The 25,869-nt window shown below is 48.4% G+C and overlaps 1 protein-coding gene across 4 annotated transcripts in view; it reads right to left on the bottom strand.

Annotated features, from left to right (window-relative positions):
- The window catches only part of FXYD6 (FXYD domain containing ion transport regulator 6), a 35,275-nt gene that overhangs the window by 1,872 nt on the left and 7,534 nt on the right, over window positions 1-25,869 (bottom strand). The window contains exons 2-9 of one of the 4 annotated variants that reach the window (XM_010830402.1): window positions 21,716-21,949; window positions 18,255-18,356; window positions 4,118-4,180; window positions 3,471-3,509; window positions 3,291-3,365; window positions 2,680-2,716; window positions 1,905-1,954; window positions 1,305-1,355 (exon numbers count right to left, since the gene is read on the bottom strand). In XM_010830402.1, the coding sequence (XP_010828704.1) occupies window positions 1,327-1,355; window positions 1,905-1,954; window positions 2,680-2,716; window positions 3,291-3,365; window positions 3,471-3,509; window positions 4,118-4,175 (288 nt within the window). In that variant the 5' untranslated portion in view covers window positions 4,176-4,180; window positions 18,255-18,356; window positions 21,716-21,949 and the 3' untranslated portion in view covers window positions 1,305-1,326. The remainder of the gene's footprint in view (window positions 1-1,304; window positions 1,356-1,904; window positions 1,955-2,679; window positions 2,717-3,290; window positions 3,366-3,470; window positions 3,510-4,117; window positions 4,181-18,254; window positions 18,357-21,715; window positions 21,950-25,869) is intronic. The other 3 variants (XM_010830403.1, XM_010830399.1, XM_010830400.1) reach the window with 3 other exon arrangements.

Consider the following 25,869-nt stretch of genomic DNA (forward strand, 5'->3'; position numbering starts at 1 on the left):
CCCACTCTGCCCACCCACGGGGCTGTCATGAGAACAGAAAAGCACTTAGGAGTAAATTCAAGTGCTCCACAGGTACCCCATGTTATTACCATCACAGTAAGAGCTGGTGTACCGGCATTCTACATCCATTTCAACTCACAATTTAGGATAAAGTATATCCCTTATCTGGGGCTTCCCTGCTGGCTCCGTGGTAAACAACCTTCCTGTTAATGAGGAGACGCAGGTTCAATCCCAGGGTTGGGACAATCTCCTGAAGAAGGAAATGGCAACCCACTCCAGTATTCTTGCCTGGGAATACCGGAAAGAATTCTAGTATCCCATGGATAAGAACCTCCATGGACAGAAGGAGCCTGGCGGGCTATAGTCCATGGGGTCGCGAAGAGTTGACACTACTTAGCAACTAAACCACAACATATCCCTTATTTGTATGAAAAAAAAGGCAGAGTGAGCAATAGAAGACTGACCGCTGCTGTGTCCCAGTGTATCGCAGGGTATGTCATAAAGGGAGACAGGCAGGAGCAGAGGGGTGTGGTGAAATGCAGCCCTCAACTATCAATACAAAGTCCCTGAGCTCAAGTTCCAGTCTGTTACTTACTATCTGTATGGCTCTTCTCTCTGACCTCAATTTATTCATCTATAAAATGGGGCTAAACCCCACCTGTCCTACTCACTTTTTCTGGCAGGCTTGAGTGAGTTTGTGTATATGGCAGCAATTTGAAAACCATAAAGCATTTAGATTATTGCTTTCCTGCATTACTATAACGAACAACGGAAATGAATACTGAAGAGTAACTTGGTACCCCTAAATGTCAAGAAATGATAATGCTGGTATGGTGTTGGGGGTGGGGGTTCGAGGCCATATACTATTCTTCCTACTTCTGTGTAGGTTGGAAAGTTTCAAAATAAAATGTTAACTTCAAAGGATGGCCTGAGGAACTTTCTGAATCATCACTGGAAGCCATTGTCTTTATACGACTTTGATATCAGGAACATTTCACGGAACGCTAATTCCCCCCCAAGTCATGCCCACATGGCAGCTAGGATGACGCCCCAGCAACTTGACTGCTGGGTTGTGAGGAAGCTCTATTTCCCAACTGCATGTTTTGTGTGTGTGTGTGTGTGTGTGGTACTGGGAGGTTTTAGTCCATCTGTCTCATGGACTTCAGACTGAGTTTCTGCAGAGCACAGCTCATAAAAGCCATGCACATTGCAAAAGCTAGCCCAATTCTTCCCTGATGACTCCTCGGCCAGACTCTGGTCAGAACAGTGATGGTGACAGAAGATATGGGCAGACAGCATCTTACCTTTGCGCCTGGGGGCTGCACTTCAGTTCTCTGCTTTCTGGGGCTCCGTGGCTGGAAAAAGAACCAGAATGGAGCCCAGTGAATGTATGGAGGGTGGGGAATGAACTCCTCACCCCAGTGGGCCACCCCCGCCCCCCACAGCAGCTATGCCTGTCTCGGGGGTTGGGGGGAGCCTGACCCGCAGAGCAGAGGTGATTCATGCAGACTGTGAGTCAGACAGACCCGTGCAGATCCCCATCTGCTATTCGCCTGTTAGAGGACTTGGCATGTTCCTGAACTTTTCTGAGCCCCTCTGTTGTAAAATGTGGAGAGTGATGCCTACCTCCTGGGGCCGTGTGCCCACTACTGAGAAGTGAAGCACTCTGTCCCAAGCCCAGCACTGAGCAGAGTCCCTGTAAGTAGCAGTCGTCAGCCTGTCTAGTGGAGGTGAGGGGATGACACAGAAGAGGACCCGGGACCCCTCTCTGGCACCTGGAAACATGCCTGGCCGGCCAGCTCTCAAGAAGCCACCGCACCTGACATCCATCCTCCATCCCAAGCTGTACAAGGACCCTTGCCCGTTTCCTCCGTCCCACCTGGGCAGGTGGTCTTGACACTTACCATTTGCAGTGACGAGGTTCTCCACCTGAGCTTCCTCATCCCCAGGAGCCCTGCAGGCAGACAAGATGCAAGCCGTCAGAGGTCTCCAGGGCAAACCCAGAGAGCACCGCCACTCCCCTTGCTGGGGCAGGGCCCAGGGATTCATCTCCTCCAGGTCATGGTGGATCATTCTCCATTATGGGGCTCATGGCATGCGGGGCAGTCAGAGGAATTTACGGGCACCCTTCGATGTTGGCACCCAAGAGGGATAGGTGCTGGGAAGGGGTGTGTTCTGTCACTGACTTGGGACTTCTGAGGTCCAGGGCTGCCCTGAGTTACCATGGGGACTAATGAGTGTGCCCTTATGTAGGGGCAGAAGGGTGAGTGAGAGGAAGCCCAAATTTCCACAAAAATCAAAGAGCCTCATGAACAGGTGACCCGCAGAGCAGCATCACAGGTCCTGGAGAGAGGAGACAGACCTCAAGAGAGACCCTGAGGCCAAGCCCAACTGTCTCAAGGGCCTCCAGACAAGGATCCAGCATCTTCTTCCTCCCCCTCCCCCACCCCACACATACATCAGAAGAAAGAAGGGCAGGCTGACCCTTGACCTTTTGACCTCTCCTTTGCCCCCAAGGCTGCCTGGCAACTCTCAAAACTTCTACCCCTACCCCAAGGCACATGGCCTGTCTCCGAGACAAGAATCCAGAAATACATTCATTTGGGGGTCACACACCACGGGCCCCTCCCTGTGCCCCCCCAGCGTCACCCCAGGTGCCCACAGCAATGGCATCCTTACCGCGGCTTCTGATTGAAACTGCACTTGCATCGGCGGCCTGAAAGACAAAGAAACCATCCAGGGTTAGTGTCCGGCTTGGCCAGAGCAGGGCTGCGCTGTGAGTCTGGGACGGTGTGACTAGTGGCCTGGGATTCTGCGCAGTGAACGACTTGCACGGCTGTATGTGGCGATCCTTGGTTGGAGGAGGGCTCTTCTGATGTCAAGGTTCAACACGACTGTCTTCTTGACCACGTAAGCGCTGACAGCTGCGAGCAGCCCAGGCTCATGAGGGGAAACAAATGCAGGGGGATACGCCTTGGAGCCCTCTAAGGACAGCCCCCGTCTCCTCTCCCCTGTGACTTCCCCACTCACGCCCTGATGGATACAGCCACCCCGCCCCTTCGTATCTGTGCTTGTTTTCATCGAGAACTTATTCTGTTCATGCTTCACTGTTTCACTGAGCACCTATTATGTGCCCAGCAGCGTATTAGGTTCTGGAGATAACTAGGAAGATAGACGGGCTCCTTCGCTCTCCAGGAAAGAGAACTGCCAGGCTTTTACACCGCATGCCACCTGCTTCACAGCCACAGACATTGCCCTTCGAGAGTGAGCAGAGGAACAAATATACTTACTGAGGATAAGCAGGATCCCCACCGAGAAGAGGACCACGGCAAACACCAGTCCCCCAATTCTCAGGGTCTGGTAGTCTGCGAAAGGAACAAGGGTGAGAGTCAGAAGAGGGGGAGGGCCAGGGAGAGCACGTCAGTCCCGCCCCTGGGTGGGGCTGTGCCTCCCCCACCATCACCACTCACCATAATGAAAAGGGTCCTTTTCTTTCTCCTGCTCAGTGGCTGGAAAAACAAACAGATGTGGTCAAGAAGAAGACAGCTCACATCTCCCACCTTGTCTCACAGGCCCCACTCCCCACACAGGGATCCCTGGAAAGCAGGGCCCAGGAAGCAGAGACGCTCACAGAAGCATGGAAGGGTGGGCAGCCTGCCAGGGTCACTGTGGGGGCCAAAGGCAGGTGCAGCTCAGAGCCCGAGTCAGAGTCTGTGTTCACAGGAGACACACATATTGCCCCTTCTGAATCTTAAATCATCCCCAAAAGGCAGGGGGATTTTCTTCTTGTTACAGGTGCGGAGGCTAAAACCAAGGGAGGACACGTGACTCGCAGTCTAGACTGATGTGCAAGTCTGGCTCCCAGTATTTGGGCTGAGTCTACAGGGACCTGCTGGGCTTGATGGCAGGAGCCAGTGGGGAGAGGTGGGCAGGCTGGATTGGGGGCTGAGTTAGCTGCTGCCTTCCAGGATTTTCTTTGCAGACTAAAGGCAGAGAAGCTGATCAGACAGGTAGAATCTCAGAGCCCCCCACCCTGAGTGTCCCACAGGGCCAGGACCTTCCATGAGAAAGGGCTGTGGATGCCACCCTGTCGAGCCAGGTCCTGAGGGATACTCACCACTGGCCAGGACCGCTGGGGCCAGGAGGCCACACAGGAAGAGCAGCACCACTTCCATGGCGTCTGGGGACAGAGGGAGGGAAATGATTCTCTGGGTAGGAGACTCCTCACTCTAACCCTCAGCCCGGCCTGGGCCCCAGTCGGACTCCCACCCTGACTCCAAGCTCTCCCCTCAGATGGTTTGAAAGCCGAAGCAGCAGCCACTGACAGACTCCTTACAGAGGGCTCTGCAAGCATGAATGCAATTACAATGGAATCAGTTCAACCAGCAGGCGCTGTGACTAATAACCCGTTTTGCAGGTGAAGAGCCTGAGCTTAAAGGAGGTGAATAACACTTATGAAGCAAGCAGCAGAGCCTGGATCCTAACCCAGCTCAGGAATGCCTCCACCAGGCCGCCTCTCCGGTGCCAAAGTCACAAAACCCCAAGGGTTTGGGGAGAACATCTCACCTGAGTCCTCCTCCCCAGACTACCCAGAGACATGGCCATCTCTAGCTCATTAAGATGACTGGGACTTGTGCCCTCATCCTCTACAACTGAGACCCACTGGCGGAAGTTATTTCTATCAGATTAAACGGGGGCAGGGAGACCAATGCCCCTCGTGTCCAGCCAGGGGTGAGGGTGGGAGGCTTGCTGTTTCCTGGACTCTGTATAATAATCCCTGAAGGGCTGACAGCTCTCCCTCAAGGTGCCCCCGCACCCTCTCACCTCCAAAGTGCCCAAGTCAACTCCTCTCATAGACTCTAGTTCATAAACCTCTGAAAGGTGGTTTGATTAAACAAAGGGAGCATGGAGACAGGTTCTCAGAGCATCAATGCCCAGCCTCCCCTTCCCCAGCAGGTGCCTGAGACTTCTGCTCAAGCCCCTGGTCTCGGGTCAGTGGTCCCTGGATGGGCCATCTGGATGGAGGCCGAGGGCAGGGCAGCTGGTCCCTCCCAGGGATGGATTTCGGTGCAGTTACACATGCCTTACTCCTGAGCACTAGAGAGCCAGAGAGGTAAAGGGAAAGAAACCCAGGCCAGAAAAGACCAAAGCTGCTTGCTCTTTCTTGGTGGGGTGAAACCGGCTGCGGTCTGACCTCCTGCACATTCTCTAGCAGCCAGGACCACACGTGCTGGGAGGGTTCATTCTTCTCCTGGCCCAGCAGCCCGCAGCCCCCAGCCCCCAGCTGCCCTTCACCTCCCGGCCAGCAGAGGTCAGAATAGCTCCATCCGCAATCAAACCACGGCAGTGACCCTGGACTCCACTTGGAATTCAAGAAGCATTTCTCTTAAGGCAGTTATTTGCTTTTAATGCTACTTCACTTAATATTTGTATTTCTTTTAAATTTCACATTATATTTCATAAGTATAAAAACATATGTAACACACATAATGAAACAGTAAAAGGAAACATCCATAAAGCAGCTTAAGAACTGGCACTTTGTACACGCTGCTGCATTTATCTATTTCCTCCAACCCATCCCCTTGCCTTACTCCCAGAGGTAAACAGCACCCTGAACATAGACGTTTAACAAGCTCCTTGCTTTTCTTTAAAAAAAAGTTTAAAAATTAAGATACAATTCATATACCACAAAATTCATTTTAAAGCGTACAATTCAATGATGTTTAGTATATTCACAAAATTGTGCACTATCATCTTTAAGAAACATTCGTCATCCCAAAAGAAAGCTGGTACCCACGGGCAGTCATTTCTCATTATCCCTTTCTCACAGTCTCTGACATTTACTATCTACTTTCTGTCTCTATGGATTTGCCTATTCTGGGTCTTTATATAAACATATCATAAAATACATAGCCTTTTGCATCTGGTTTCTTCACTTAGCATAAAGCTTTCAAGGTTCATCTATACTGTAGCATGTATCAGTACTTTTTATGGCTAAATAATATTCCATTGTATACTACTAAGTCGCTTCAGTCGTGTCCGACTCTGTGCGACCCCACAGACAGCAGCCCACCAGGCTCCGCTGTCCCTGGGATTCTCCAGGCAAGAACACTGGAGTGGGTTGCCATTTCCTTCTCCAATGCATGAAAGTGAAAAGTGAAAGTGAAGTTGCTCAGTCGTGTTTGACTCTTCGTGACCCCATGGACTGCAGCCTACCAGGTTCCTCTGTCCATGGGATTTTCCAGGCAAGAGTACTGGAGTGGGGTGCCATTGCCTTCTCCATTCCATTGTATGGAGATATATATATATATATTGCTCTTTTTAAAGAATATTTATCACTTACATGTATCTAAAAAATACATCAGTGGAGCTTCTTTGAGCTTTATAATGTATCACTTTGTTTCATCATCTGACACTGGCTTTTTTGTTGTTCAACACTTCTAAGACTCATTCATAAACACAGTCCATTCATTTTTCAGTGTTATGTAATACTTCACTGTGCAGGTAAATATTATCATGTATCGGTCTGTTCTATCAACAGATTTTCCCCCCAATTATGTGCTATTATAGTGTAGTTTTTGAAGATATTTTGAGTTTGTTGCCTAGCACACAAGGGCACTGTTTTTCAAATCTTTTAACTACCACTTTCACAGGAAATATTTTTTATGTTGGAACCCAGTACAAACATACATACATGTAAACCAGAAATAACAATATTGCTAAACAATACTTAGCCTTTAAAAGGATGATGCCCTCTGATATTTTCCATTCTGTTTCTTTAAAAGAAAAAAATAGCTAGGCCAATTAACGGCTAGACCCATAAATGAATTAGTGGGTCACTCTTCAGTTTGAAAAATTATATTCAAGAGATAAGTTTAGGAGTTAAGTCATTGGGTTGTACAAATTATCAACTTTATAGAAAATGTTCAAACTATTTCCCAAGTGACCATCCCCACTTTAAAGTCCCACCATTGCATATGACTGACCCTACTACTCCACATCCTTATCACTTGCTATTACTAGACTGCTTAATTTCTGCCAATCTAGAAGTGTAAACTATGGTCTCAATTGGATTCCTTAGAAATGCAGTTTAGCTTTTGATTGTTTATTTGCCATGCCTGTTTCTTCATCAGTGATGGCCCTTTCATGTCTTCTGCTCAGTTTTCCAATGGGTTGACATCACTATTATTCACTTATTATTCTGGATACTAAAGTTTTGTCATTAAGGATACTTGCCTTTTTACATTTTTACTGTTTCTCAATGAGTACAATTTCTTACTTCTAATGTTACTGAATGCAATGATCTTTCTGTCTTGTTTAAAGATATTCCGGGTCACCCTGAGTCAGAAAGAATTTGCAGGACTTCCCTGGTGGTCCAGCAGTTAAGACTCTGCACTCTCAATGCAGAGAGCCAGGTTCCATCCTGGTCAAAGAACTAGATCCCGCAAGCTGAAACTAAAGATTTCACGCTGCAACTAAAACGTCCCACCCCACATGCTGAAACTGAAGACCCTTCATGCCGTAACTAAGCCTCAGTACAGCCAAATAAATACTTAAAAAAAAATTTTTTTTTCTTCTAAATATGTCAAAGTTCTGTCTTTTACATTTAAGTCTGTATTCCATCCAGAATGAATGTCTATGGAAGGCATGAGGTTGGGATCCAATTCTTGCTCTTTCCACCTGACAGTCAGATGTCCTGGACAGCACCATCTGTCGGTATCTTCCAGGGCCACTCGTGTCATGTATCTGGTTTCTGTTCAGGTGTGGGTCTGTTTCTGGCCTTTCTCTTTGGATCTATTCGCCCATTTGTCTGTTCCTGCATCAAGATCACTGTTTCAGTTACTACAGCTTTATGGTAATCTTCCCAAGTGGTGGGAGAAGCTTCCTCTTCTTTTTCTCCTCTCTTCTCTGCCTCTCTTACCTCTTCCTTCAGCAATGTCTTAGCTATTCTTGGTCTTCTGCTCTTATATATATATATTTTAGAATCAGTCTGTTAAATTCATCTAAAATGATTGGGATTTTCATTGGAATCACAATTCACCTATTCCCTTGTGGCTCAACTGGTAAAGAATCCACCCAATATGGGAGACCTGGGTTCAATCCCTGGGTTGGGAAGATCCCCTGGAGAAGGGAAAGGCTACTCACTCCAGTATTCTGGCCTGGAGAATTCCATGGACTGTATGGTCCATGGGGTCACAAAGAGTCAGATGCACAACAGAGTGACTTTCACTTCACTTCATAGAACATGGGGACAATTAACATTTTTGTGATATTGAGTCTCCTATCTGTAAATAAATCTTTTCATTTGCTTATATTCTTTTCAATGTTTGTTTTTTTTTTTGGCTCTGTCATGGGGCATGTGGAATTTTAGTTCCCTGACCAGGGATCGAACCTGTGCCCCCTGCAGTGGAAGTGCAGAGTCTTAACCACTGCCCACTGGACTGGCAGGGAAGTCCCTCAATGTATTTCAATAAAGTTTTATAAATGCTTTCATATAGGTCTTCCACGTCTTCTGTTAGATATATTGCTAGGTACCTTATTATTTTATTGTTATTTAAAATACTGTCTCTTGTGTTTTCTAATTTTTGCTGGTATGGAGAAAGGCAATTGATTTGTATACATTGATCTTAAATCCAATCATCTTACTAAACTCTTACTATTTATAATAATTTACCTATAGATTCTTTTGGTTTCTCTGTGGACATATCTGTAAATGATACAAGACTGTTTCTTCTATTCTAATAGAAGAATATAGTGTTTATTTCTATTTCTTGTCACACTGTACTGCTAGGACTTACAGTAAAATGTAGAATAGAATCAGTGATAAAAGACATACACACATATAGTCTTACTAATTTTTAAATTTGTGTGTATGTTTAATTATCCCCCAGCTTTACTGTGATATAACATTATAACATTGTGTAAGTTTACAGTGTATAATTACCACAATAAAGTTTGTTAATACTTCCATCACCTCACATAATTACCTTCTGTCTGTGTGTGTTGAGACTGGATAATGAAAATGTAGTATATGTGTTTATATGTGTGTGTGTGCACACGTGTGCACACTTACACACTCGGTCGTGTCCCTTTCTTTGCAACCCCATGGACTGTAGCCCTCCAGGCTCCTCTGTCCATGGAATTTCCCAGGCACAAATACTGGAATGGGTTGCCATTTCCTTCTCCAGGGCATCTTCCCGACCCAGGGATCGAACCTGCATCTCCTGCACTGGCAGGCATCTCCTGCGTTGGGATATTATTTAGTTATAAAAAAGGAGATTACTGATTTTAAATAGATTTCTTCTAACATTTTAGAAGTTCCCCTCTAATCCTGGTTTTCCAACATGTTTCTCTTTTATATTAATTATGAATGAGTACTTTACATCTATATTTTTTAACCTATATCAATGCAGTAAAGTGAATATAAAATTATCTAATGTTAAATCATCCTTGCATTTGTGGGATGAAAGCAATTTATTTTAAATAAACTGATGGATTTGGCTTGCTGATATGTTGTTTAAGATTTTTGCATTTATGTGCATGAGTGATATGGGGCGGCAATTTTTATTTTATTGTATCAACCTTGCCTGCTTTTGGTGTCATGGTAGTACTGGCCTCACAGAACAAGTATTTCCTCTCTTGCTACTCCCTGGAAGAGACTGCAGAAGATTGAAATAAATATAGTATAAATAAATAGTATGTTCTTTGAACATTTGGTAGAACTAAACTATAAAATCACCTGACTTAGTATTTTCTTTGTGGGATAATTTTAACTTGTCTTTTCAACGAGTTAATAGTTATGACACTCTGGCTTCCCAGATGGTGCACTGGTAAAAGAATCTACCTACCAATGCCGGGGACACAGAAGAAGCAGGTTCAGTCCGTGGGTCTGGAAGATCCCCTGGAGTAGGAAATGGCAACCCACTCCAGTATTCTTGCCTGGAGAATTCCATGGACAGAGGGGGATGGCGGACTACAGTCCAGGGGATTGCAAAAGAATCAGACACAACTGAAGTGACTGAGAGCGCGCGCGCATGTGTACACGTACACACACACACACGACATTCTTCAGATTTCTACCTTTTTCCTGATGGACTGCATCGTGGGGTCGCAAAGAGTCGGACACGACTGAGTGACTTCACTTTCACCTCACTCTAACTTAAGTGCACTGTGGTCAGAGAATGTGCTCTGTAGTATTTGGATATCTTGAAATTTATTGAGACTTGCTTTGTGATCTAGTATATGGTTATTCACTTCAAAAACTATACTCCATGTATTAAATTACAAATTCTTTTATTGTTGGGAAAAAAGTTCTATATGCCATTGTGTGTGTGTGCTAAGTCGATTCAGTCGTGTCCTACTCTTTGTGACCCCATGGACTGTAGCCCACCCAGCTTCTCTGTCCATGGGATTATCCAGACAAGAATACTGGAGTGGGTTGCAATTCCCTTCTCCAGGGGATCTTCCCACCCCAGGAACCGAACCCAGGTCTCCTGCATTATAGGCAGATTCTTTACTGTCTGAGCTCCCAGGGAAGTCCCTGTATGCCATTGCTGCTGCTAAGTCACTTCAGTCGTGTCCGACTCTGTGCGACCCCAGAGACGGCAGCCCACCAGGCTCCCCTGTCCCTGGGATTCTCCAGGCAAGAACACTGGAGTGGGTTGCCATTTCCTTCTCCAGTGCATGGAAGTGAAAAGTGAAAGTGAAGTCACTCAGTTGTGTCCGACTCTTCGAGACCCCACGGACTGCAGCCCACCAGGCTCCTCCGCCCATGGGATTTTCCAGGCAAGAGTACTGGAGTGGGGTGCCATTGCCTTCTCCGTGTATGCCATTAGATTAAGAAAATTAACCATATTGTTGAAATTTCTATATGTTTTCTCATGTTTTGACTGTGTGACCAATTTGAAAAAGTTGCTTTATAATCTACCACTGTGAGGAAGAATTTATAAATGTATCCCCAAATTTCTTACAATATTATAACAGTAAGTTTAAAATTGTTACCTTGTCCTGCGAGCTGGCTCTTTTACGATTACATATGAATCCTGTCTTAAATTCTACTTTACTTTCTACTTTTCTTTATGCATTGTGTGTATCTTATCATCTTACAGTAAACAGCTAGATTTAAAAAATTCGACCTGATTATTAACGGTCAAGTTTACTCCATTTAACTTTATTGTGACTATTGACATATTTGGTCTGATTTCTACCACCTGTTTCTCTCCTACTTTTCTTATGTGTATTTCTCTTTCGATTTTTTTTTTCTAATTTATTTTCTCCCTCTACTGCTTAAGAAATTATCCAAGCTATTTCTAGTCTTTTAGTAGTTACCTTTGGAATTTGATCATTTGTATTTTCTATAGACTGAATGTTTGTGTCCCCAAAATTCATGTGTTGAAACCTAATCCTCAATGAGATGATATTTGGAGGTAGGCCTTTGGGAGGTAATTAGGTCATGAGTTGGGGGAACCCTTATGATAAGATTAGTGCTCTTTTGTAAGAGACCCCAGAGAACCCCCTTGCCCCTCTGCCATGTGAGGGCTCAGTGAGGAGACGGCTGTCTATCAGCCAGGAAGCAAGCCCTCATCAGACACTGAATCTGCTGGCACCTGGATCTTGGACTTCCCAGCCTCCAGATATATGAGAAATAAACATCTATTGTTTATGAGCCACCTAGCCTATGGTATTCTGTTATAGCAGCCTCAGAACAGACCAAAACAATATTCAATTTCACAAAGATTTAATTTATATTTTTGGTTGTGCCACACGGCTTGTGGGATCTGAGTTCCCCAACCAGGGATCGAATGTAGGCTCCTGGCAATGAAAGTGCTGAGGACCAACCACTAGCATGCACGCACAGCTGCTTCAGTCGTGTCCGACTTCTTGTGACCCTATGGACTGCAGCCCACCAGGCTCCTCTGTCCATGGCATTCTCCAGACAAGAGTAGTGGAGTGGGTTGTCATGCCCTCCGCCAGGGGATCTTCCCAACCCAGGGATCAACCCCTTGTCTCCTGCACTGCAGGCGGATTCTTTACCTATTGAGCCATCTGGGAAGCCCCACTAACCACTAGACATCCAGGGAATTCCCTTAACAATGAGTTTAAATGTCTACAGCTAACCCACGGATCAAACCTGGTCTCCGGCATTGCAGGCAGATTCTTTATCAGCTGAGCCACAAGGGAAGCCCAAGAATACTGGAGTGGGTAGCCTACTGTCCCCTTCTCCAGGGGACATTCCCGACCCAGGAATCAAACTGGGGTCTCCTGCATTGCAGGCACATTCTTGACCAACTGAGCTATCAGGGAAGCCAAAATGTATAATAGTTATAAGTTAAAATATTCTTTTGAAAAATACAAATCACCCTCTACCTGATACATATGCTATTATTGTACAAAATTTCAGTTCTGTTCTTAGTTCTATGAAATAGGTATTAGCGTTTGTATTTCTTGGAAAGAAACACTTTATAGATTCACCTGTGTGTATAGTGGCTAGCCTTCAAGAGAGCCCCCAGTACCTCCTGGCATCCACACCTCTGTGCAAGTCTCCTTTCACAGTGCACCAGGGCTAGTATGCTGCTGCTGCTGTGGCTAAGTCACGTCAGTCGTGTCCGACTCTGTGTGACCCCATAGACGGCAGCCCACCAGGCTCCCCCGTCCCTGGGATTCTCCAGGCAAGAACACTGGAGTGGGTTGCCATTTCCTGCTCCAATGCATGCAAGTGAAAAGTGAAAAGTGAAAGTGAAGTCACTCAGTTGTGCCCGACTCTTCGTGACCCCGTGGACTGCAGCCTACCAGGTTCCTCTGTCCATGGGATTTTTCAGGCAAGAGTCTGGAGTGGGGTGCCATTGCCTTTTCCAAGGGCTAGTATGGGTGACCAGTAAAAACACAGCAGAATTGATATATTACTTCCAGTATCAGATTATAAGCACCACAGCTTTCTTTTCTTGCTTTCTCTCTCAAGGATTGCTTGCTCTAGGGAAAGTTACCTGCCATGTTAAAGGATGCTCAGGCTTCCTTATGGAGAGGCCCACATGGCAAAGAACCGAGGAGCTCGGTTCAAAAGCCCACTAGGAAGTAAGGCTGCCATGAACCATTAAGCGGGCTTGATCGTCCAGCCTTCACCGACTGTCACCCTGGCTGCCAGTTTGACTGCAAGCTCATCAAAGGCCCAGAGCATAACCACTCAGCTCCTCTCCTCCCTGACTGCTGACCCTCAGAAACTGTGCAAGATAATAAACATTTGTTGTTTTAAGCTACTGTTATGTTGCAACAGATAACTCATGCTGTGTATCTACTAACCCATTTGTTTATGATTCCTTTTGAATCTCAGGCATCCAGCAAGCCATTTTTCTTGATTTCTGGAGAACATCTTAGGATTTTCTTTCATGAAGATCTATTAGCTGTAAACTCAGTTTTTCTTTATCGTTCACCCTTCTGGGGGCAGATCTCACATTCCCCAGTAATTCCAACCTTCTAGTATTCAAGCCTTTGTCTAATTCCCTCCCCTAAACAGGGGAAGCAGCTGGGACTGCTTCTAGCCAGCAGAGGGGTTATGAGGCAAGCAAGGCCCCTCCAGGGAGGAGGAAGGACACAGGTCAAGGGTCCCAGGCCACTAGTCACCGCTACACCTCTCCACAGCTCCACCTAATTACCTCTATAGATGCTTAGGTTCAAGTAAATCCCCACCCCCGACACACACATACGCACTGAATTCCTAAACAGAGGTATACAATTCCAGGTTCTGCAAGGGATAAACAGGCAAGCAAGATGGGGGGCAGTGTGTGAAAGCAGAGCACTCAAGATATTTCAGCAAATGTGAAGAGAGCTTCACGAGAGGCAGAGACTACACTCAAGGAGTAGCCCGCATGGCAGGGCAGAGAAGAGGGAGCAGGGAATACAGCTGGGCACCTGGGCTGCCTCCATGGAGGAGCTGACAGTCCAGCTGAACCCTAAAAGCAGGATGGGATTCTGAGGGACAGTGGTAAGAAAGGAGAAAAGGAAAGGCATTCTGGCAGAGGAAACAGCATGAGCAAAGGCAGTGAGAAGGGAAAACGGGGATCACAAACAGTATTCAATTTCAAGTTCAGTTCAAGTTGCACCTCAAGGCACTTCATTCAGTAGTGGCCACCTGAAGTGGCTTCCTCAGAAGGCTTCTGAATGAGGGCAGGTAGATGTGAGGGCCTTCATCCATCTGTGATGTCTGCATAGCGCAGGAGGGGCCGTGACAGCCATCTGCCAAGTATTTGCCATTTCGAGAATAAGATACCTTCCAAAACAGTGAATAATCGAGTTGTGTAAAGCATGAGAGTGTGGGTGGTGAGAATTCTGATAAGAGAGCTGGAGTCAGCCTCTAGAGGATCTTGCACGCCGGGCTAAAGAGTAAAGACCTGTCTTTGTATTCTAAAGAAAACATTTCTGATCAAGTTACAGTGAGCTGAAAGAAATACTGTTACAGATCTGGAAAGAGACCAACTCTCCTCCTTCAAGCTGCTGCCCAGGCCAGGACTACGCCAGCCACACCTCAGCATAAGCTTCCTTGGGGGGCCTCTTGGCCCCCACACCCATTTTAAAAAATCTCGCTGGTTCCTCTGGCACTGTCCCTGAGTCGAGTGGCCAAGGACGCAGACAGAGCCTCTGAAGGGAAACAGAATGTCTTTCTCTCATGGCTGCACTGAGGACCTCTATCTCTTTCTCCTCTCCCTCCCACACAACTGCCCCTCACATTCCTTTCTCCCAGAAAGGAGGCGAGGCTGGCCGAGGAGTGGGGGAGGTTGAGAGGTGGTAGGTGTGGTAAACCCCATTTCCAGGCCACAGAGGCTAAGTAGTAGATTGAAGGGTGGGCGGGAATTTTTGGAAGACTGAAAAGCAAGGCAGAGTTGGGTGGAGCTGGGAGAGGGGGTTCAGGAAAATCACATTAGCCACCTGCACATGTGAGATCATGGACCCCCCTACCTGGGAGAGCCTGTGAACCTGGCCCCCTGGGATGGGGCTCCGGCAAAGTCCTCACTTTTAGACAGGGATGGGGTATGGTCCTTCCCATCTGGAAAACAGAACCAGCCACCTTGTGCTTCCTCTGAAGCATCTTCAGAGAAACAATTCAGAATCCACTCATTTTCCTGCTCTGTTCCATGCTCTCATTTATCTCGACACTGATAAACAGCTGACACTTCGGGTGGCAACAGCCTGTCCATGTTAATGTCCCTCCCTGATCTCTCTGCCGTCTGCACAGCTGCTTTTCTGCATGTGCACGAGACAGCAATCAGAAGAGTTTCTCTGGTGATTATCTTTCCATACTGAGTCACATAATTTCACATAATTGCCGGGTAAAAGCTGCTCAGAAAGAGAAGCCACGAGCTGATGATATAGCATCACGCTATATTATTTTTGATTCCACGAAGCAGTGAGGTAGATCAGAATACCCAGTTCTATTGTGAAAATAACTCAGAAACAACCTCCCTTTAAAAGGCACAAGCTCCAAATTACAGGGAAACATCCTCATCTCATCCTCATCTCTGTCTCATTCAGCCCCCAAGGCCTCGCTTCCCTTCCCTGGCATCCCACCTGCTTGCCTTCCTTAGGGTTCAGCCCATCAAAAATGTGCCCAGAGGGATCACCAAGGCCTGGGTCCTGGCAGGATCCCCAAAGAAAGATAAGGCCCCCTCCCTAGAAAGGACATACCAGAAGGGGACCTTTATGGGGTCACAGAATGCCTGGAAAAGTGAAAGTGTTAGTCGTTCAGTCGAGTCCGACTCTTTGTGACCCTATGGACTGTAGCCCACCAGGCTCCTCTGTCCCTGGGATTTTCCAGAATACTGGAGTGGGTTGCCATTTTCTTCTCCAGGGAAGCTTCCTGACCCAGGGATCGAACCTGGGTCTCCTGCGTTGCAGGCGGATTCTTAACCATCTGAGCCACCAGGGAACCCCTAATACCTGGGCCTTATTGTTTAGGCTAACTGGTTACCCTAGACTGTTATTGCATGCCAAGGAACAAGATTTAGCCTATGATGTATCCAAATCTTTGGAACAAAGAAGCCTGTTAAAAGATTTTGCTGTGTATAAATAGGACATAAGCATGATGTGAGGTATACCAGATGGACTTAGAAGCACTGAATCCCAGTGAGTTAAAATGATTGAGATGAAAGCTCTTTATTTGAGGAGTCTGAAGTGCCAACAGAGAAGTGATGTAGCCAATGCATCTACCCAGAACTCACACCGCCAGCTCCTGCCTGCGGCTCTGATATGCTGGGACTGGGCGCTGGGCAGGCCAGGACTGGAGGAGGGGAGTACCATGAGGGAAACAAGCAGGCTGGGCAATGCCTGAGGGTGCTCCGGTAGCCTGGCTGGAGCCAGGAAAGAAGCCAAGGGACCTACAGCAATGCAGTGACCAAGGCAGTGAGGAGCGGGGAGAGAAGCACTGACAGACCCTGGTGATCCAGGTTATCTTTAGGGATTTCTTTGGCGGTCCAGTGGTTAGGACTCTGCACTTCCACTGCAGAGGGCACGGGTTCAATTCCTGCTTGGGGAACTACGATCCCACATGCTGTGTGGCTTGTCCAAAAAGATAAAGACTGCCTTTGGTTGGTCAGATGTCAAGGGGGTCGTGCTGGCTTCTGGGAAGGTGACTGATAGAACCGTGTCCGCAAAGGGTCTTCAGAAGGCTTGGAGGCCAACACCTCACTCTCTCAACAGGAGGCAAAGAGATGATCAGAAGAGTCCTTTCTGATTATTCTGGCTGTACTGTGTGGGTGAGTTGGTAAAGAATCTGCCTGCAATGCAGGAGACCCGGGTTCAATCCCTGAGTCAGGAAGATCCCCCGATGAACCCACTCCAGTATTCTTGCCTGGGAAAATCCCATGGACAGAGGAGCCTGGCGGGCTATGGTGGATGGGAACACAAAGACTTGGACGTGACTGAGCAACACACACACGCTTATCACTGTAGCATAGATCTGAATGGTCCAAGGCCAGGCTAAGGGCTAAAACCAGAGACTAAAAATTATCACAGACAAATCGGTCTGATTTATGGGGAAAGAGGTGGATGCTTTACATTCCTAAGACATTAGAAAGTCTTACTGTTTGGGAGGAAAATATTACAGAAGGCAAGAAGTCTGATGTCTTTGGAGTCAGGGGCCTGGCTCCAGCAGTCCTTTCAAGCCTCCTTAGCATGTTTCTATGAAAGGGTCATGCATGCCCTCCATGAATGGCAGCTTTGGCCCTCAATCATACGTGCTCAGGAATGAGGCTTGGGTGTATGGTCAGTATAATCTGGTGGGTGAGGCCCAACTCCCGGTCCAGCTTTGAGGTGCGCTGTGCTTTTACGAGAATGTGGGCGACATAATGCCTCTAGGGCACACAGGCTGGAATGTTGTCTTTGATCTTCTCTGGCACCCCTTCTGCTCCCCTGGTCTTCCCACTCTCCATCCCCGCTGGGGCAGCCAGGCGTCCTCTGCACTCAAGCAAACCACTTCCAGTCACATGCAGCTGCCCTTCTCTCTAAACTGCTCATCACCTTTTGCTTCCCAACTTAGATGCTTTGATTCAAAGCTCTCTTGGGATTTTATGTACAGGAGAAAAAGAAAGCAAACAAAGGGCCAGTCATCACCTACACGGCTGCTCTGTCTGGAATTGTTCCCGGGGTATTTTTGGGTCCTTCCTGACTGAGCCCAGCACTCCGCTCCACCTTCTCTGTACCAAGCTGCTTTCAGGATGGGGAGGGTCTGTCTCACTTCATGTCCACGTGACAAGTGGCCTGGAACGGAAGCAGGGACCACACCGTGGCCTCGAACGCCTACAGTGTGCCCTATACTCTTGGACCTTGAAGCTCCCAGAGATCAGTCATCACCAAGTTTCATCATCTGTTTTTGTAAAATGCAAGGTGATTCTTCTCTATCTTTGGCCCCTTTTGGAAGGTTCAAGGGGGCTTCTCTAGAGGCTCAGTGGTAAAAGAAGATCCCCTGGAGAAGGAAGGGGCAACCTACTCCAGTATTCTTGCCTGGGAAATCCCATGGACAGAGGACCTCCATGGGGTCACAAAAGAGTCCAGACGTGACTTAGCAACTAAACAGCAACAGAAGGCTCAAAACTCCCGTTCCTCATATAGCTGCAAGATACAGCTGCAGCTTCCTTGACTGGAGAAGCCTCCATACAATGCTTCCCCCAGGCCAATCCGCGTGAGGCAAAACCCTGGAGCCACTGGCATGAACCTCAGGGACCCTGATGGCTGGAGCTCCCACAGGTACACAAGCCCGCCCCACTCACACTGCACACTTCTGGGAGCAGAAGCCTGGACCGCAGTGTGAAAGCAGATGTGGAACCAAGACAGGTGAGTCTTCTGGGTGAGTCATCCAGCTGTGAGCCTGGCTGTAGGAATAAGCAAGGCGCTGGTGACTGGCAGTTTGGGAGTCGATGGGACAGAGCCCTATGGGGAGCACTGGAATCATTCTATGGACTCCATAGAAGAAAAGGAGAATGCTGGGATGGGAAGCCCATAGTTACAGCCCAGTTTGGGGTCAGGATTGGATATAAGAAATGATAATAATAATCGTGATAAACAGAATATTGGTCAGGTACTATTCTTACTACTTTAAATATTCATTCTCACTGAATCTTAAAAATAGCCTGGAAAATTTATGTTTCCATCAGACCCATTTTAAAGGGAAAGAAACTGAGGCAGAGAAAGAATGGTCCGTTGGTGGATGAGAGCTGGATTCCATACTTCCGCCCAGCTCAGTCTGCCTCCCTGATGAGGGAAGAAGGGTAAACTTCCTGCTGTGAGCCCTGGACTCCAGCGCCCCCAGCCCCACACCCCAGGGGAGGGTTCACGCCCACTCAGGGACAAAGGCCACAACGGGTCACCTGCACTGCTGCTCCCAGAGGGCTCACGCCCCTGGCAGCTGCCACTCTAGTCCTTGCTGCTGTCCCAATCCAGTGGGCTTAGGCTGCAAGGCTCAGGCCCGGAGAGAATCAGATGAACTCTGCAAAGAGGGGGCTCCCGCCTCTGGGTAAACATTTACCAACCAAGTCCTAACATCGCTGGCCTCATACACACCCCTGACAGAAAGACACAGTGGAATTCAGTGTCTGCCAGCTCACACCCAAGAGAGAATTTCTATTCCCTTGTGGATAGAGTTGTTCACTGGAGAGGGTGTTTTTTTTGGTAATAGAGTATGGAATTTGTGCAGCTGTTTAGGTCAGAGTTGACAGCATAGCATGGAGGGATCTGGAGGATCAGCCAACCCTGCTGCCCACTTTCCAAGGCTATTATAAAAGTCAAGTGAGGTAATATACGTGAAGGTCCTTTGTAAACTGTAAAGCTCTGTGATAACAATACCTAACAGCTATTAGGCATTCATGGCATGCCAAGTGCTGTTCTAAGTGGTTTATATGTACTAACTCATTCAATCCTTATGGTAGTTCTAGGAAATGGCTCCATTTATGATTATCCTCATTATACAGAAGGAGAAACTGAGACCAGAAAGAATAAGCAACTTGTCTAAAGTCCTAGAGCCAGAAGGTAGCAGAGCCTGGATTTAAACCCAATCAATCTGGCTCCTGCTCTGAATCTCTCCACCATCCTGCCTCTCTGCTACTCAGTGGCTTTGGGGTCTCGAACAAGTCACTCTACCTCTTGGAGTCTTTGCTTCTGAAACTGTAAAACAGGAATCTCAGGAGCTGTGAGGATTAGATGAACTAGCCTCTGTGCATAAGCAGTTATCATTCGCCTACATCCGTCCCTTTGGCATCTCCTTTTGGAGAGTAAGCAGCTCCTCCCCAACTCCAACCTTGAAGGTCTACTGGAGGCTGCCAATTGCACCCACTCCCTTGTTGCTATAAGGACTGGGTTTGAAACTTCAGTGTCCCTCAGGGGTTGTCACATAGTCTGGAAACAATAGAGGAGGGTTCATAGCAGCCAAGGTGTGAGATGTGGGGGTGGGGGAATCCGGTGCGGAGAAGTCAGGCAGCAACTCACCAGGGAAGAGCTGGCAGGAGAGAGAAGCAGGGAGAAGAGATGGGGAGAGGTCCCGGCCAGGTGTGCTCTGGCCGGTCCCACAGGCTCCCTGCCTTGTCTCAACCAGATGCAATGGTTTGGATCATTTGCAATGAAGGGATACCATGTCACAGCAGGAAGTCTCTGCCTGGTGAATAGCAAGTGTTTTTAAAGTATCAACTGCTGATACTATTAATATCATCATTCCCCCACCTCCTTCCTCAGCTTCCGCCTTGATTTTCTAGCTTCTCTTGGGAAATGGGGAAGAGAAACAGAGAACAGAGCTGGGGAAAAGGCCCCAGTGGCCTCCTTTCACTTCCCTCCACCCCTGGAAGTCTCCAGCGTCCCCACAACAGGGGCGGGGACAGGCCTCGGTCCACAGCAGAAGCAGGCAGACCCCCGCTTAACAGAATCAAAAGGCCTCCGGGGGCCACTGCCCTCTTCTTCCTCCAGAAAAACAGGCTGCATTACCCAGGGCCGCCGACAGGTGGCGTGAGGAGCACAGATCTGCCTGGGGCAGCTGAGGCGGGTGACGTAGCCTCCCAGTCCCAAGTGCGGGAGCCCCCCACCCCGGCCCCCACCCAGAGACCCAGAAACGAGACAGAGGACATGAGACAGAAAAGGAAAGAAATCCCAGAGAAGAGAAGCTGACCAGGGGAGGGGGCCCAAAGAGAAGTGCAAGAGAGGCAGGCAAAGCGAAAACGAAGAGGCTCCGGGACAGAATGGAGGCTGCCCAAGGAGAGGAGCAACAGAAGGTAAGACGGTGGGATGGCATCCCCAGCTCAATGGACACGAACTTGAGCAAACTCCGGGAGATAGTGAAGGACAGGGAAGCCTGGCGTGCTGCAGTCCATGGGGTCACGGAGTCAGACACGACTTAGCGACTGAACAACAAAGAAACAGCGCTCCTGATAGAGACTGAACAAGGGATGGACAAGGTGGCAAAGCAAGGAGAGGTTGGAGACTGCTGAGAAATCTACTTTGGAGAAACATCACACAAGGCTCCGCACTGTCTTCCTCCCCATGAGCCCCCAGCTGGGCCTCCATCCTTGGCTCCCCCGGAGCCTTCACCACGCCCTGCCTTTCCCAGTCACACCAGTGCTCCAAAGAGCAGGGGAAGGAAAATGTGCCCAGGTGGGGTGTGGAGAGAAGGGTCAGCAGGCAGCTGCAGCTCCTGGGAGAAGCCAGTTCACATCCCGCTCTGGCTGCAGGGCGGCTGCCCAACAGGAGACACAGGGCCTCTGCTGTCCCAGCAGCCTGCTGGGCCGCGGCCAGGGGCCTGAGGCTTAGCCCTGGTGGACCTCAGGTGCCACACCCCACGGTCAGCACGCCTAGTCTTCTTCCTAACCCAGAGGCCTCCCAGGAGAAGCCACTGCCTCCCGCAAGGGGCCCCTTCAGGGTGTCTCCCTAGGAGGCCTGGGGCCTGAGACTCCCGGGGTTGGGTGGGTGCCAGGCAGACCTCTGCAAGACTGGGATGCTGTGCCCAGGACACCCTGGTCCTCCTGCCTTCTGGGTTTAAGGGAGATTGGAGTAAGGTCTATCGGACCAGAGACTCCTGTCCTTCAGCCTCAGACCCTCGAGTGTACCTGTGGCAGTCATAAGACAAAGGGGGACCAACTGTGTTGTGTGTGATCCACCCACCCTCCTCCCTGCCCATGATGGCTGAAGGGGATGATCACAGTGATGGTGGTGATGCCCCTAACATCAAACATCTGTAAGACGCCTGACTTACCAGACAACTTCACAAGCATCAGCTCAAAGGAACATCACAGCTGCAGGAGATGTTGGATATCAGGGCCCTTTTACAGATTCGAGAAGGTGAGGCTCAGAGTTACGTTACTTGTCCAAGGCCCCGCAGCTAACAATGGCACAGCTGGCATCGGCCCCTAATTCTGTGGATGCCGCGTCCTAGGCTTTTTCCACTCTTCCTCGCTGCCTCCCTGGCAGGTGCAGCAATGCATGGACGCTAAGGGAAATAAAAATGCTGACCTTGACTTGAGACCAAGCAGGGCTCATTGGATGGAAGTGGTCTGACCCAGCCCAGGGGAGAAAAAAGAGGACAAGAGAATAACCCAGATAAAATTCAACAGCTTTAACGTTGACACCGATGATGTCATTTTCTTCCCCTTTCACAGTTTCCTGCCCGGCTCTGTTCTGTCCACTATGACTGATGTGAAGGCTGGGACCCCGGAGCCCCTTAGGAGGCAGGAGGGCTGGCTCATCCGTCAGCCATCACTGGACCCCAGCTATTCACAGGTCTTCCTGTCACTCACTCTCAGCTTAGCTTCACACCAGAACGGGCTGCCTTCTCTCCCTCCCAAGCCTCCCCACAGTACCTGCTGGGCACCCTGCTGCTCTCTGCCCAGCAGAACATCTGCATCTATGCAGGAAGCAAGACAGTATCCCAGACGGGTTGTAGGAGGTCCTGGCCATTGGAGCCAGGCTCACAGGGCATGCCAACAGAACTACCAGCCCAGCAACTGACAGCCTTTCAGAGCAGGTTGCCAAGCTGCAGACCCCCCCTCCCATTTTTTTCTGGTCTGGCTCAAAATTAGATTAAGGTGTAGAACTGAAATAAAGACAGTCCCTACTCAAAAATATATCCACACCCGCAACATTCTCCCAAGAAGAGAGTTCTGAATTCCACCAAACGTTTTGTTTGAAAGGTAAATACTTCAATCCTAACAGTTATTTACATCTCAGCCCAAGTTATTGAATTAGGTTGATTTCCAAACAGCTGAGATCTGCCTGCATTTAGGTGGAGAAATTGGTGGAGAAAAGAAGATTAATTTTGGAATGAGGAGTAATTTTGGAAAGAATGGTAACGTTATTCTTCCAGGAACCAAATTAACAACAGGTACTGATGGCCTCCTGTTGCCAAGGACCTCAGTCATCACTGGGGGAGCTGCAGCAACAGAGTCCCTGCCTCGTGGAGCTTACAGTCTCACTGAGGTCACAGGGTTTGCTCCCCGCCTCCAGAACACCACGTCCTATCTGTGGCAAAGTCCTAGCCATGCTCTCTCCTGCAGGACCTCTGTAAGTTTCTCTTCCACTGCTCGCTGTAGTTTAGACCCTCACCACTGCTCCCCTGGGCTGTTGTGGTACCCTGCATAATACAGTAGTGCCCGCGTGCTCAGTCGCTTCAGTCATGTCCGACTCTGCGACCCCATGGACTATAGCCCGCCAGGATCCTCTGTCCATGGGATTCTCCAGGCAAGAATACTGGAGTGGGTTGCCATGCCCTCCTCCAAGGGATCTTCCTGACCCAGGTTTCGAACACACGTCTCTTAGGTCTCCATTGGCAGGAGGATTCTTTACCACTAGCGCCACCTGGGAAGCCTAACACTGTAGTAGCTGCACCTATCTTTCACCCTCTCCCTATAATCTGTCTTGGACATTAATTGGACTGTATGATTTAATACACCGAATGTGTATGCTGATCACTTCTCTACCAAACTCCAGTGTATTCATGGTGTTTCCATACCCTAATTACTTTTTAAAAAAATCAAAACTTTTTAGCCTGGCATATAAATACCTCTATCTCTTTTCTACCCTTCTAGTATTTCCTCCCAGTACTTTCAGCTAAGATGATCTACTCCCATCCCCCACCACATTGTATCGAGCTCCAAGCCACTGAGTATCTCTTCCCTCCACTGAGCACGGCCTTCCTTTCCCTGTGTAGTCCAGTTCTCAATCCTGCATCTTAGGATCACATGTAGAGCTTTTGCATAATAATAATAATCATAATGGGGATCAACTGCTGCTGCTGCTAAGTCGCTTCAGTCGTGTCCGACTCTGTGCGACCCCATAGACGGCAGCCCACCAGGCTCCCCCGTCCCTGGGATTCTCCAGGCAAGAACACTGGAGTGCGTTGTCATTTCCTTCTCCAATGCATGAAAGTGAAAGTGAAGTCACTCAGTCATGTCCAACTATCGACCCCATGGACTGCAGCCTACCAGGCTCCTCCATCCATGGGATTTGCCAGGCAAGAGTACTGGAGTGGGTTGCCATTGCCTTCTCCAGGGAATCAACTAAGTCCCACCAAATTCTAAACTCTGGGGGTGTGACCAAGGCATCAGTCATTTTTAGAATCCCTCACTCATTCTAGGGCTTCCCCAGTGGCTCAGTGGTAAAGAATCCACCTGCAATGCAGGAGACTTGGGTTTGGTCCCTGCATCGGGATGATCCCCCATAGGAGGGCATGTCTCCCCACTCCAGTATTCTTGCCTGGAGAATCCCATGGACTGAGGAGCCTGGTAGGCAACAGTCCATAGGGTCACAAGGAGTTGGACATGACTGAAGCGACTGAGCACACAACACACACACTCATTCTAACATGCAGCCAAGGCTGAGAAACGCTGTCTTTGTCCAACTGCCACTCCAGCCCATGAACTGAATTGTAGGCTTCTTCCTCCAGACTCAAAGAGCACCTGTGATCTGTCATTAGCACTGACTTACCACACAACACATTCTGGTTTACGCTCTCTTTTTAACAAGGTTCTCCTGGCTGGAAGCTCTCTGTTACCCCATGACTTGTAAGAGCTGGGGTGGTGCAGACAGCCACCGAGTGCTGGTTGACAGACTGATGTTTGTCTTGAGGAGGGGAAAGAGCACAGCTCCCATCACCAGGCTTTGGAACTGTGCAGAAGTGGAGGTGCTGAAAGGGACTGGAAGCCTAGCCCTCCCTGTCAGTATCAGCAGGGATAAATCATGCTGATGGTATACACCCTTGATTTGGTGTGATGAAACTTACACTTTACCTCTGTGATCTCCCTCCACCAAACCCGTAAGCCAAAAAAAGCATCAGATAAATTCCCATTGACGGGTATATCTACATCTGACCAGTCCTCCTCAAAACTCTCAAGGTCATCAAAAACAAGACAAGTCTAAGAAAATGTTACAGCCAAGAAGAGCCTGAGCAGACATAACAACTAAATGGAATGTGGCTATCTGGAAGAGATTGTGGAATAGAAAAAGGACATTAGGGGAAAACTAAAGAAACCTGAATAAAGATGGTCTTTAGCTAATAACAATATATCAACATTATTTCATCAATTGTAACAAATATACCACACTAAGGTAAGACAGTAATCAGAAAAATGTGCAGGCGGCTTGTGTTGGAACTCTCTGTACTAGCTGTTCAGTTTTTCTATAAATCTAAATTTTTTCTTTAAAAAGTCTATTAAAAACAATTTAATAAATTTTTAATTCCGTTAAAAAAAAACAAACAGCTCCCCAACCCCCATCAAGCCCGGGTCTGGTCACCTTCCTGGCAAGCAGCGTGGAGCCCTATGCCCTGCTGGTGGTGCCCGATGCTTCTGTAATAGGGGCTGGGCTTCTATGGTTCAGAACCACAAAGCCAAAAGCCCAGCAACGGCTTTTAAAGCTGCCTTTTAAAACAACTGCTTTGGGTCCAACTAGAGGTCACGGATGGATCTGTGGGCTCCAGAGGAAAATGCAACATCTTCCCTTGATTTGCATGTTAAATGCTCATCAAACAAGCATTAAACATCAAGTATTCCGTTTAATAGCCTAACTACAAAATTCCAGAGAAGGGCTGAAGAGCATAGAGAAGTCAAAGCCTGGGACTGAGGAGAGAGCAGAGAGTGGTGATATTCTAATAGGCTGAGGGGCCCACGGTGGCTGTAGTCACTTTACTGAATTCCTGCACTGCCCTGAGGCAGATGGACAGCTGACAAGCCAGGCAGGGGTCTCTGGCCCAAATCGCCGCAGCTGATACCCACCAGGGTGGCCCCTTCCTCCCAGGCCCCTCAGGCCTGACAGGGTCTCCTTGAGAAGCCCCAACTCTAGGTCTGCCCCACCATCCTTCCGTCATGGAGGAGGGCACCCCCCAACAGCTGGGAGGCTGCAGGTTGGGCATACTGG

Source organism: Bison bison, unplaced genomic scaffold, assembly GCF_000754665.1.
Source record: "Bison bison bison isolate TAMUID 2011002044 unplaced genomic scaffold, Bison_UMD1.0 scf7180017864518, whole genome shotgun sequence".
NCBI classification, from domain to species: Eukaryota; Metazoa; Chordata; class Mammalia; order Artiodactyla; family Bovidae; genus Bison; species Bison bison.